Below are 12,259 nucleotides of genomic sequence, written 5' to 3' on the forward strand. Positions count from 1 at the left end.
CTTCCTCCTCCTCTCCTCCTCCACCTCCTCCTTCCCTCTTCCACCTCCTCCTCCTCTCCTCCTCCTCCTCTCCTCCTCCTCCTCTCCTCCTCCCCTCTTCCACCTCCTCCTCCTCCTCTCCTCCTCCTCCTCCACCTCCTCCTTCCCTCTTCCACCTCCTCCTCCTCTCCTCCTCCTCCTCTCCTCCTCCTCCTCTCCTCCTCCCCTCTTCCACCTCCTCCTCTTCCTCCTCCCCTCTTCCACCTCCTCCTCCTCTCCTCCTCTCCTCCTCCCCTCTTCCACCTCCTCCTCCTCCTCCTCTCCTCCTCCTCCTCCACCTCCTCCTCCCCTCCTCCTCCTCCTCTTCCTCCAGATGTCATGGTGTTCTTCTTGTCATGGTTCAAAGTTCCGTCACGTGTTTGGGAAGGCCGCGGGGCGAGACCATGCCTACGACGGTGTGCCCATCACACGCAGTGTCCATGACAACCACTACTGCTCCGTGAACCCGCTCTTCATCGCCGTGGTGACGGAGTGCGCAGGGGGCGGGGCCTTCCTGGTCCTGCCCGTCCATCATGTAACTAACTTCCTGTTATTCCTGTGCTTTTAAACAAAAGGTGGATGCCAGTGTGTGCGGGGGCATGACAGTATCACTTGACTTCCTTAGTGAAAGCTATTGAATAATACATGATTTGACGGTGATCTCCTGATCCCAATACCCCTCCCCCCTCCCCCTCCCCCTCCCCCTCCCCCCTCCCCCTCCCCCTCCCCCCTCCCCCTCCCCCCCCCCCCCCCAGAAAGGAAGAGTGCCCCCCCTGCAGCCCAGGGTCTCTGGCCACACCTCCAGGGTTCTGGACGTCAAGTGGAATCCCTTCGACGACCTCTGCATCGCATCCTGCTCTGAAGACTGCACCGTCAGTATCTGAGACAGGTGGAGGGAGAGAGAGACGGAATGATAGATAGGTTTACATAGTGTGTGTGTGTGTGCGTGTGTGCGTGCAGGTGAAGATCTGGGACATCCCGTCTCAAGGAGTACAGCAGAACATCACCGTGGCAAGGAAGACTCTGATTGGTCACTCCAAAAGGGTGGGGCTCATAGAGTGGCATCCAACCGCCAGAGACCTGCTGGTTAGCTCTGCCTACGACTACAAGGTGAGGATCACACACACACACACACACACATGAATACACACATGAATACACATTCCATTGTGCGTTTTCCTCTCCCCGTCTCCCCTCTCCCCCTCTCCTCCTCCCCTCCTCCCCTCCCCTCCTCTCCTCCTCTCCTCCCCCTCTCCCCCCCCTCTCCCCTTCTCCCCCTCTCCTCCCCCTCTCCTCCTCTCCCCCTCTCCTCCTCCTCTCCCCCCCCTCCCCTCTCCCTCTCCCCTCTCCTCCTCTCCTCCCCCTCTCCTCCCCCTCTCCTCCTCCTCCTGTCCTCCCCCTCTCCTCCCCCTCTCTCTCTCCCCCTCTCCCCCTCTCTCTCTCCCCCTCTCCTCTCCTCCTCTCCCCCCCTCTCTCTCCTCCTCTCCCCCTCTCCTCCCCCTCTCTCTCTCCCCCTCTCCCCCCCTCTCCTCTCCTCTCCTCCCCCTCTCTCTCTCCTCCTCTCCCCCTCTCCTCCCCCTCTCCCCCCTCTCCTCCCCCTCTCCCCCTCTCTCTCTTCCCCTCTCCTCTCCTCTCCCCCTCTCCTCCCCCTCTCTCTCCTCCTCTCCCCCTCTCCTCCCCCTCTCCCCCCCTCTCCTCCCCCTCTCCCCCTCTCTCTCTTCCCCTCTCCTCTCCTCCCCCTCTCTCTCCTCCTCTCCCCCTCTCCTCTCCTCTCCCCCTCTCCTCCCCCTCTCTCCTCCTCTCCCCCTCTCCTCCCCCTCTCCTCCTCTCCCCCTCTCTCCCTCTCCCCTCTCCCCCTCTCCAGGTGATGGTGTGGGACGTGTCCCAGGCTGGCAGGGTGCTCAGGCCTGTGAGGCAGCTCCAGACCCCAGAGCTGCTGCTGTCAGTCAGCCTGAGCAGGGACGGCCGCTGGCTGGCCTGCTGCTGCAGGGACCGCAGGCTCCGGGTCCTGGAGCCCCGCTCAGGACGCATCCTGCAGGTGGGGCTCGCACCACTGACTGTCTGTGTGTCTGTGCGTAGTGTGTGTGTTACACGTATGTGTGTGTGTGTGTGTAGGAGTCGGGCAGGGCCTCCCACAAGGCCAGTAAGGTGCTGTATGCAGGAGACCAGCTGGTGTCTACTGGGACCTCCTGCTGGAACCAGAGACAGGTGGCTGTCTGGGACCCGGTGAGTGTGTGTGCGTCTGTCCTGTGTGTGTGTGTGTGCGTCTGTCCTGTGTGTGTGCGTCTGTCCTGTGTGTGTGTGTGCGTCAGTCCTGTGTGTGTGTGTGTGTGACCTCTGTGTGTGTGTAGGAGGACCTGTCTGAACCTCTCCTGGAGGAGGAACTGGATGGTTCTTCTGGAGTTCTGTTTCCATTCTACGACCCTGACACACATATGCTCTACCTGGCTGGCAAGGTGCTGTACACACACACACACACACACACACACTGTATGTGGCTGGCAAGAGGACCAATACCTGTCCCCCCCCCCCCCCCCCCCAGGGAGATGGGAACATCAGGTACTATGAGCTGAGCTCAGAGAAGCCCTTCCTGCACTACCTGACAGAGTACCGCTCCCTACTGCCCCAGAGAGGCCTGGGTAGGTCACACACACACCACATGTATACACCACACACATCACACACACCACATGTATACACCACACACATCACACACACACACCACATGTATACACCACACACATCACACACACCACACACATCACACACATCACACACACACACACACACCACATGTATACACCACACACATCACACACACCACATGTATACACCACACACATCACACACACCACATGTATACACCACACACACCACATGTATACACCACACACATCACACACACACACCACATGTATACACCACACACATCACACACACACACCACATGTACACACCACACACATCACACACACACCACATGTATACACCACACACATCACACACCACACATGTACACACCACACACATCACACACACACACCACATGTATACACCACACACACATATATACACACACATCACACACCACACACACATATATACACACACAGTTTACATTACATTCGCTCACCGATGTCTGCCTGACCTCTGACCCCTGCAGGGGTCATGCCTAATGTCTGCCTGACCTCTGACCCCTGCAGGGGGTCATGCCTAATGTCTGCCTGACCTCTGACCCCTGCAGGTGTCATGCCTAAGCGTGGTCTGGATGTGAGAGGCTGCGAGGTGTTCAGGTTCTACCGCCTCATCATTGAGAAACACCTGGTAGAACCCCTGTCAATGATCGTCCCCCGCAAGGTAGGAGAGGGGGGAGAGAGAGGTTGAGTAACAGTGTGGTCTGTAGCAGGAGGAGAGGGGGGAGAGAGAGGTAGAGTAACAGTGTGGTCTGTAGCAGGTGGGCGTGTTCCAGGAGGATCTGTACCCGATGACAGCAGGAGACCAGGCGGCCATGACAGCACAGGAGTGGCTGTCAGGGGACAACAGAGGTCAGTACCCCTCAGGGGTCAGAGGTCATCACCACCTCATGGGTACTGACCTGAAGCTACCCTTAGCGTTTAGCTCATTTAGTCACGGCTGGTCACTATGAAATGTCACCCTCCGTGTTGTGATGCCGTCGTAGTCTCAACGTGGCTGTGTTGACCCCGCTACCACCCCCCCCCACCTGCCCAGGGCCCCTGCTGATGTCTCTGAAGCCTGGGGCTAGAGTAACCAACCCCTACCCGAAGCGGGCACCCGAGAGGGGGCAGGGCAGGCCCCTGGAGCAGGCCTTCCTCCAGGAGCAGCTGGCCTACCAGGACGCCAAGTACCCCCAGGACCTGAGCGACCTGTCGGGCTGGCAGCCAGACGAGACACAGACTCCGGGCTGGGCCTACCCACAATGCACCCCGCACTGCTGCGAGCCCTCAGAGCAGGCCCCACCCCCGGCTGAGAGAGAGGTGGGGATGAGGGAGGGGGGAGGTGAGGGATGTGTGTGGTACCTGTTGTCTGACCCTGTTGTGTGTGTGTCTGACCTTGTGTGTGTGTGTCTGACCCTGTGTTTGTGTGTCTGACCCTGTGTGTGTGTGTGTCTGACCCTGTGTGTGTGTGTCTGACCCTGTGTGTGTGTGTCTGACCTTGTGTGTGTGTGTCTGACCTTGTGTGTGGGTGTCTGACCTTGTGTGTGTGTGTCTGACCTTGTGTGTGTGTCTGACCTTGTGTGTGTGTCAGCTCTTGCAGGCATTCTACAGACAGCAGGATGAGATCAGAGAACTGCAGGAGCAGCTCAACCAGAAACAGGTCAGAACACACACACACACACACACCATACGCACAACACACACACACACCATACGCACAACACACACACATACCATACGCACAACACACACACACACCATACGCACAACACACACACATACCATACGCACACACACACACATACCATACGCACAACACACACATACGCACACACACATACCATACGCACAACACACACACACACCATACGCACAACACACACACATACCATACGCACACACACACACATACCATACGCACAACACACACATACGCACACACACATACCATACGCACAACACACACATACCATACGCACACACACACACATACCATACGCACACACACACACACATACCATACGCACAACACACACATACGCACACACACATACCATACGCACACACACACACACATACCATACGCACACACACACACACATACCATACGCACACACACATACCATACGCACACACACACACACATACCATACGCACACACACACACACATACCATACGCACACACACATACCATACGCACACACACACACACATACCATACGCACACACACACACACATACCATACGCACACACACATACCATACGCACACACACACATACCATACGCACACACACACACATACCATACGCACTCTCTTCCCCCCAGGTGAGGATCACACAACTGGAGCTGGAAGGCAAGAACAACAGGAACAAGATGAGAGCTACCTTCTGAACCAGCCAATCACCCAGCTCCATCATCCTCTGACCCAGCCAATGACGAGGCTCCATCTGGCGTTGTCCTCTAACCCAGCCAATCACATGCTGTGCTCAGATAACCAGTTTTACCAGTTAAGAGGAAATCAACATGTTATATTTTTGTCTTCATAATACCAGTGAATAACAATCTTACAAACTCAACTAAAATATAAACTATTAGTATTGAAAATAGAAACACAACTTTTTCTATGATCACAACATCTAATTCATCTCATCTGATCTCAAAGCTAAAGATAAAAAAATAAAACAAATGATTAAATGTCCTTGCTTACAATTTAACCCAATAAAACACGTGAATTTGTTGCAAGTTAACGTTTATCAATTGCCCACATGAACTTAACTAGAAATCTGGAGTAGCTCAAAATCATTTAATAAAACAAATTCAACCAGGGAAGGTTCCAGATGGTCGGTCTTGGTGAAGGAGAGACAGAACAGGAAGAAGGCAGGAGCAAAATGTTAAGATTTTATTTACAAAGTCCATTTTTATCTGGTTTTTGTTTTTAACTTACGGAAAGTAAAAAAATACAGCCAAGACCAGTCAGTGTAAGTATCAGAGACACACCCACTCAGACCCCACCCCCTGACCCCCAAAGCCCCGCCCCCAGACTCTACAGGCCCCGCCTCCTCAGTTTCCACTCAGCAGATCTGGAGGCAGGGCTGAGCAAACGCTAACTCACCTCTACAGAGCTGAGATCTGAGAGGAGGGGAGAAGATGAGGGATGGAGGAGAAGAGGAGGAGAGGAGAAGAGGGAGGAGGAGGAGGAGAAGAGGGAGGAGGAGAAGAGGAGAAGAGGGAGGAGGAGGAAGTGTCCCTCAGGTGACTCCCCCTCCACACACAGGACACACCCACACAGCCCTGATAACAACGATACAAAATAAACAACTAAACTAAATTCTCTGAAAAAAATAGGATTTTTTTTTTTCCTTCCTTCTTCCATTATTTTTTTTTTTGTTTTAGTTTTTTTTTTCTTAATTTTTCTTAAAAGCTCTGTTGGCAAAAAGAAATGCCTCCCAATCCCAGAGTTCATTACAGAGGGGAGTGGGGGGGTGGCGTCTCCCTAGGCAACACACAGCCAGTCCATGGGGTGGGAGGTCATTATGGGAGGAGCCAGGGCAGGAAAGGGAGGAGCCAGGACAGGATGGAGAAGCCAGCAGGACGGGAGGAGGGGGGGGTCATCACACTCAATCATCATCATCGTCGTCATCGTCATCATCCTCATCTTCATCTTCAGGGGCCCTCTTCCTCTTCTCCCCCTTAGTGGGGGAGTCTTCCTCATCTGGGGAGGGGGGGGGGGCACATTGTTAGAGACACCAGGACAAAGTGTGTGTGTGTGAGACAGAATTTGTGTGAGAGAACAAACCAGGATAGAACAAGGGAGTGTGTGAGAGGGATTGTTCTACCCACCATCGTCATCCTCATCCTCGTCTTCATCATCATCGTCGTCGTCATCCAGCCCTCCGTTCACCTCTCCTTCCTGGAGAGGAGCAGCAAAATCAAAACCAACTCTACAAAAACACTAACTGCACAACAAAAACTGGTTTAAAAAGATACAAAGTTAAAGCAGGGGTATGACCAGCAGTGTGTTACTGGGTCTAGTATGACACAGACACACACGTGTAATGCTTCAGAGTTGCCAGTAGAGGGTACCAGACTTGTCAGAACAGGAAACAAACCCTCCAAGCTTCCTCCTCACCTCACTGTCATCGTCATCATCCTCCTCCTCTGCCACCACCCCCTCCTCTTCCTCATCCTCCTCTTCCTCATCAAAGTCCTCACTCTCTCCCTCTGTGGGCGGGACAGAGAACACTGTTAGGACACACCTGGTTCAACACACACACACACACACACACACACAGCCCTGCCCACCCACAGCCCTGCCCACCCACAGCCCTCCCCACCCACAGCCCTCCCCACCCACAGCCCTCCCCACCCACAGCCCTCCCCACCCACAGCCCTCCCCACCCACAGCCCTCCCCACCCACAGCCCTCCCTCCCTCACACCCACCCACAGCCCTGCCCACCCACAGCCTCCTCACCTACTCCCTCCTCATCCTCCAGGCCATCTCCCTCGCTGTCCGAGTCGGAGGCCTCACAGTCCTCGATGTCGTACCCGTCCAGGTATGTGAGCTGGGGCAGCAGCTTGAAGATGCTCTCCCTGTAGTCCCCCAGGTTGGTCACCTCGCAGTTAAACAGGTCCAGGGACTTGAGCAGGTGCAGCTTCTTCTACAGGGGTCAGAGGTCAGGGGAGCTAGTTAAGCACTAGTATAGTGAGTGGTACTGTAGTTAAGAGTTAGTTACGGTTTAGTGTAGTTATGCTAGTCTAGGGCTAGTGTAGTTATGCTAGTTAGGGCTAGGGTAGTTATGCTAGTTAGGGCTAGGGTAGTTATGCTAGTTAGGGCTAGTGTAGTTATGCTAGTTAGGGCTAGCGTAGTTAAGCTAGTTAGGGCTAGCATTACCCACCAGGGGCTCTAGTGTGCTGATGTCTTTGAACTTGTTCCCACTGAGGTTGAGGTGAGTCAAGTTGACCAGGCGCTCTGCTAGAACCTCCAGACCCCCCGATATCCTGTTATCGCTCAACTCCAACTGGGGGGGAGGAGGGAAGAAAGGAGAGGGGAAGAGAGGAGAGAAGAAGGGAGGGGAGAGAAGAGGGGAGGAGAGAGAAGAGGGGAGGAGAGAGAAGAGGGGAGGAGAGAGAAGAGGGGAGGAGAGAGAAGAGGGGAGGAGAGAGAAGAGGGGAGGAGAGAGAAGAGGGGAGACCAGAGTATAATGAGTAAACTTACAATCATGAGTTATCCACATCCTGACCCATTACATAAACTCCATCATCTATCACTACAGCAACGTTCATATATCTACACCGGTCACCGAGCAACATCGCTGATGACGTACGCCACCCCTGAGCTCTACCTTGGTGAGTTTCTCTAGTTTGGGGATGTTGGACACGGAGATCAGGCCGACATTGACCAAGCTGAGAAGCTGCAGGTTCTCAAACTCTTCCGTGATTCCCTCCATCTTCCCCTCGTTCGACCGGCAGTTGTCCAGCACCAGCTCGTGAACCTGTGACAAAAACGATTTTTAAAGTTGACACGCCGGTGTGTTACTCGCTAAACTGTGACATCACTGCAGGGAATCTGCATGCAAACACCAGAGTTCATGTTGCACAATTCCCGCTGTTGCCTATAAACTACTTGGGTTTTGTTGTCGGTCGGTTGGAATACTTAGTTTGATCCATATGCGGATGTATTTGGGAGGACCGCGCCGGTAGACCCGCCGGCCGGGGGTTGTTTGTAAACTCCGTAAGCACGTGCTAGCTGACCCGTGTTAGCCAAGGCCGCTATCACAAGTAACTAGTTACGCTTTCCTGTCGCTGTTTATTCCAACAAGTTACACTTCCACATATACCAATCTAGCAACTCGTTAACTTAAAATCTCTCTCTCCCTTCCGTTGAGTTTCTAAGCCTTTTTTTTGACCGAGTCGAGTGCTAGCTAGGCTAGCCATCTTGCCGCACTTGTAGCAGCTCTGGCGCCATTGCCAGTCATTTGTGCAATGCTCACGCGCTAACCGTGCTACGACTCTCGCTCTATCACGCCAGAAGTCTATGGCGGGGAGAAGCTGCACGGGCAGCTAGCTGGCTACCTGGACGACAACACACAGTCATCCAGGGTACTGAATATTCGACAGAAAGCAAAGCTAGTCTGTAAGTTACCTCAAAACCGTTTACAGCAAATAGTCTGAGACGGCAATACCAGGATGCTACAGGCAAAGCGGGTTTCCTAGCTAGCTACGCTAACCAAGACTAGCTAGCTTCTCAACTCGGTTCACTTCATCCAACAAACTGATCGAATTATGAAGAACATATGCAACGAAACAATCTGACTAAAAAGTTACCAAAAGAGTTTAGCTTAGACACACTTGTAGGCCCATCAGACTAGTTAATGTTACATTCCAGGTATTAGCCGGGGCCTTTCCAACTGGCTAGCATCGGTGTTCTCTTCGCCTCACATGTGGTCGCCATGACTTTACTACACCGATTCGCTCGCTAAAGTTTGATGTCGCAGCCTTCCAGCCAAACCATACTCACATCTGACGGTGTCCGGTTCCTCAGTTCTAAATGAATTCTTTTTTTCATGTCCATTTTCGTCTCTTCTCTCGTATCGTGTTGAACTTTCGTCTTCTTGTGGTTCAGCGTCGCTGTTGCGTTGGCGCAGCGGAGAGAGGCTGTGACCGTGTGTGTGTAGCAGAAGGGGCTGGAATCTGGGTCAGCGACCGTGTTTTGTAAAACGGAGGGAAAGGAGGTTGAACCAAAAACGGACAACAGCGCCCCCGCTGGCGGTCGCACTATTCAACGAGTAACATCCGGCCTACGATATAAATCACTTAAAAACACATTGATTTAGTTATTTGGTAGACATTTTAATCTGAAGCGATTTAAAAAGTTGCAGTTGGTATCAGTGACAGCGCACGCGGCTGCTGTGTCATCAAACATTTAGTGTTTATTTGAATCACATAGTAGTCACATAGTAGTCGTATTCTCACATCAAGAAGTAAGACATGTCATCTTTTAGTATTTCCAAAAACAGGAAACAAGAATACATGCTTAATATTGGTAAACATCCATCCCTCCATCTTGCGTGTAGCACGATACTTCACTATTCCACCATCATTACTCAGTTACATAAATAGATAAATAAATAAATACATACGTAACAACACTGGGAGAGGTTCACACCAGAGCACGCAAGTGGGAGGAGTCAGTAAGTGGGCGGGGCCAGACGTCGCCATGGCAGCAAAACCCTTGACATTTCGGGTACACATCCCCTTGTACTTACTGACCCCCAGGAAACGTTATTACTGTTGTTGTTTTATTGCCAACGTATTGATTTGTGATTGATTATTATTTATTACTGACAGATGGTGCTTCAGATGTCTGGTAACCATCCTGAGCTTGTGTTAACCTTTCATCTCAAACCTAAAGTCTTAAAGGTCCCATGACATGAAAACCTCACTTTAGGAGGTTATTTAACATTAATATAGAGTTCCCCTAGCCTGCCTTTGGTCCCCCAGTGGCTAGAAATTTCGATAGGTGTAAACCAAGCCCTGAATATTCTTCTCCGTCTTTGAGAAAATGAGAGCTCAAACGCTCGGTTTTGAAAATCTTATGTCGACATAAGAGTGAAGGTTACCTCCCCTTTCTCTGCTTTGCCCGCACAGAGAATCTGGCCCACCCATGAGAAAATGAGCTATGACAGTGCAAGCTTGATATTGTTTTTTCCAGTATTAAGGGACCACTAAGGCCTATCTAAAAGCATCCAAAAACAACATGTCATGGGATCTTTAAGATTTGTGTTTCTGAAAACATCTTATCTCAAATCTAGTGCCTTAAGATTTGTGTTTCTGATAATTAGTGATCTAGTAGATGCACACACACACACATGCACAGTGTTACATTAGCCGAATGTAACATATGTAAATATATACTTATATTCATATATATACTGTATATATATAGATCAAATACCTTAAAAGTTGCTGATAAAATTGTTGCACCACACAGGTGTATCAGTGTTTGACAGTAGAAGGTAGGTCACATGACCACACGATCAATATTATAAACTAGGTCACATGACCACACGATCATAAATATAAACTAGGTCACATGACCACATGATTATAAATATAAACTCAGTTTCCAACATTCACAGAGCAGGGCTGTGCTCCCGTACCTCAAGCCGTGGGTCAGGAATCTGCTGAAGCTGCTGGTCTCAGATAGGGTCCTCCAACCACCTTCTCTATAGCTACAATGCCTATAGAATGGACAGGGGTTCAAATCCCCAGGTGGGCACAGCTTGGTAAGACAAGGGTGGATTCTCTGGGGGGTACAACAGGGTGAGACAAAGGTGGATTCTCTGGGGGTACAGGGTGAGACAAAGGTGGATTCTCTGGGGGTACAGGGTGAGACAAAGGTGGATTCTCTGGGGGTACAGGGTGAGACAAAGGTGGATTCTCTGGGGGTACAGGGTGAGACAAAGGTGGATTCTCTGGGGGTACAGGGTGTGACACTGGTGGATTCTCTGGGGGTACAGGGTGTGACACTGGTGGATTCTCTGGGGGTACAGGGTGAGACAAAGGTGGATTCTCTGGGGGTACAGGGTGTGACACTGGTGGATTCTCTGGGGGTACAGGGTGAGACAAAGGTGGATTCTCTGGGGGTACAGGGTGTGACACTGGTGGATTCTCTCTCAGGGTCAGGCCTATGTACAAGGTAATACATCTTCCCTTTATAGTACACTTCCTCTTTCCTCTACTACAACAACAACCGCCATTGGCTGGCTCCAGCATGCAGGACCATGACAGCACTTTCTGGTTTAACCTCAGAGACAACATCGGCTTGGACTGATGTCATGTGATCCGTGGCAAACAGATCACAGAACCTTTTTATACTAGTGCCCTGGTAGACAGACAGGCTGTCTGGCAGACAGACAGGCTGGCTGGCTGAAAGACAGGTAAACAGACATAGATTGGCTGGCAGAAAGACAGGCAGACAGGCAGGCTGGTAGATGGTAAAAAGACAGGCAAGTTGGCAGATATACATAAGACAGATAGACTGGCAGACAGGCTGGCAGACAGACAGACAGGTAGATAGACAGGAAAGTGATCTGCTGGTTAGAAGACAACAATGTACTTTACACTGATCATGTGTAAAGATGTGCACATGATACACATATGTAGGCACTCTCTTTCACACACACACACACACACACACAGCACGGTGTCCACATCTTATCGGCTCATGGTATGAGAGCTCCTGTCGGTTACACTGACCCACAACCACGGGGCTACGATACATCATCCTCCCCTCATCCCTCTCTCCGAATCCTCCTTCCCCTCTCTCCCTATCTCTCTGTCTTTTAATTCCTCCCTCTTAATCTCTCTCCCTCTCCCTCTCTCTCTCTCCCTCCCTCTCTCTCTCTCTCTCTCTCTCTCTCTCTCTCTCTCTCTCTCTCTCTCTCTCTCTCTCTCTCTCTCTCTCTTCTTACCAGTGGGGTTCCTGCAGTCTTTCGTTTGTGAAAAGCGTTTTTACACAGAGAAGGGGGTGTGGCTAGACCAGGTAGGGGGCGTGGCCCCC

General features: G+C 51.7%; 3 protein-coding genes across 3 annotated transcripts in view; 1 reads left to right on the plus strand and 2 right to left on the minus strand.

Annotated features, from left to right (window-relative positions):
• Positions 1-352: 352 nt before the first annotated feature.
• coro2ab (coronin 2Ab) lies at positions 353-5,485 on the plus strand. The gene is made up of 12 exons (XM_084691328.1): positions 353-553; positions 774-890; positions 979-1,128; positions 1,883-2,056; positions 2,134-2,244; positions 2,370-2,474; positions 2,561-2,657; positions 3,263-3,375; positions 3,470-3,563; positions 3,748-4,013; positions 4,285-4,353; positions 5,022-5,485. Exons 1-12 carry the CDS (start codon positions 353-355, stop codon positions 5,085-5,087), a joined length of 1,563 nt encoding a protein of 520 aa, XP_084547454.1. The 3' UTR covers positions 5,088-5,485.
• Positions 5,486-5,580: 95 nt separating this feature from the next.
• Positions 5,581-9,554, minus strand: LOC146221592 (acidic leucine-rich nuclear phosphoprotein 32 family member D-like). The gene is made up of 7 exons (XM_084691329.1): positions 9,215-9,554; positions 8,040-8,189; positions 7,593-7,715; positions 7,169-7,355; positions 6,826-6,917; positions 6,537-6,606; positions 5,581-6,408 (listed from the first exon to the last, which is right to left on the minus strand). Exons 1-7 carry the CDS (start codon positions 9,266-9,268, stop codon positions 6,314-6,316), a joined length of 771 nt encoding a protein of 256 aa, XP_084547455.1. The 5' UTR covers positions 9,269-9,554; the 3' UTR covers positions 5,581-6,313.
• Positions 9,555-12,160: 2,606 nt separating this feature from the next.
• sh3gl2b (SH3 domain containing GRB2 like 2b, endophilin A1) overlaps positions 12,161-12,259 on the minus strand; it is a 6,569-nt gene continuing 6,470 nt past the window's right edge. The window contains exon 9 of the mRNA XM_084691389.1: positions 12,161-12,259. This exon is cut by the window's right edge and continues 216 nt beyond it. The gene's annotated coding sequence lies outside the window, so the exon portion shown is untranslated.

This window comes from Hypomesus nipponensis, chromosome 25 (genome assembly GCF_054491055.1).
Source record: "Hypomesus nipponensis isolate SF chromosome 25, ASM5449105v1, whole genome shotgun sequence".
Lineage (NCBI taxonomy): Eukaryota > Metazoa > Chordata > Actinopteri > Osmeriformes > Osmeridae > Hypomesus > Hypomesus nipponensis.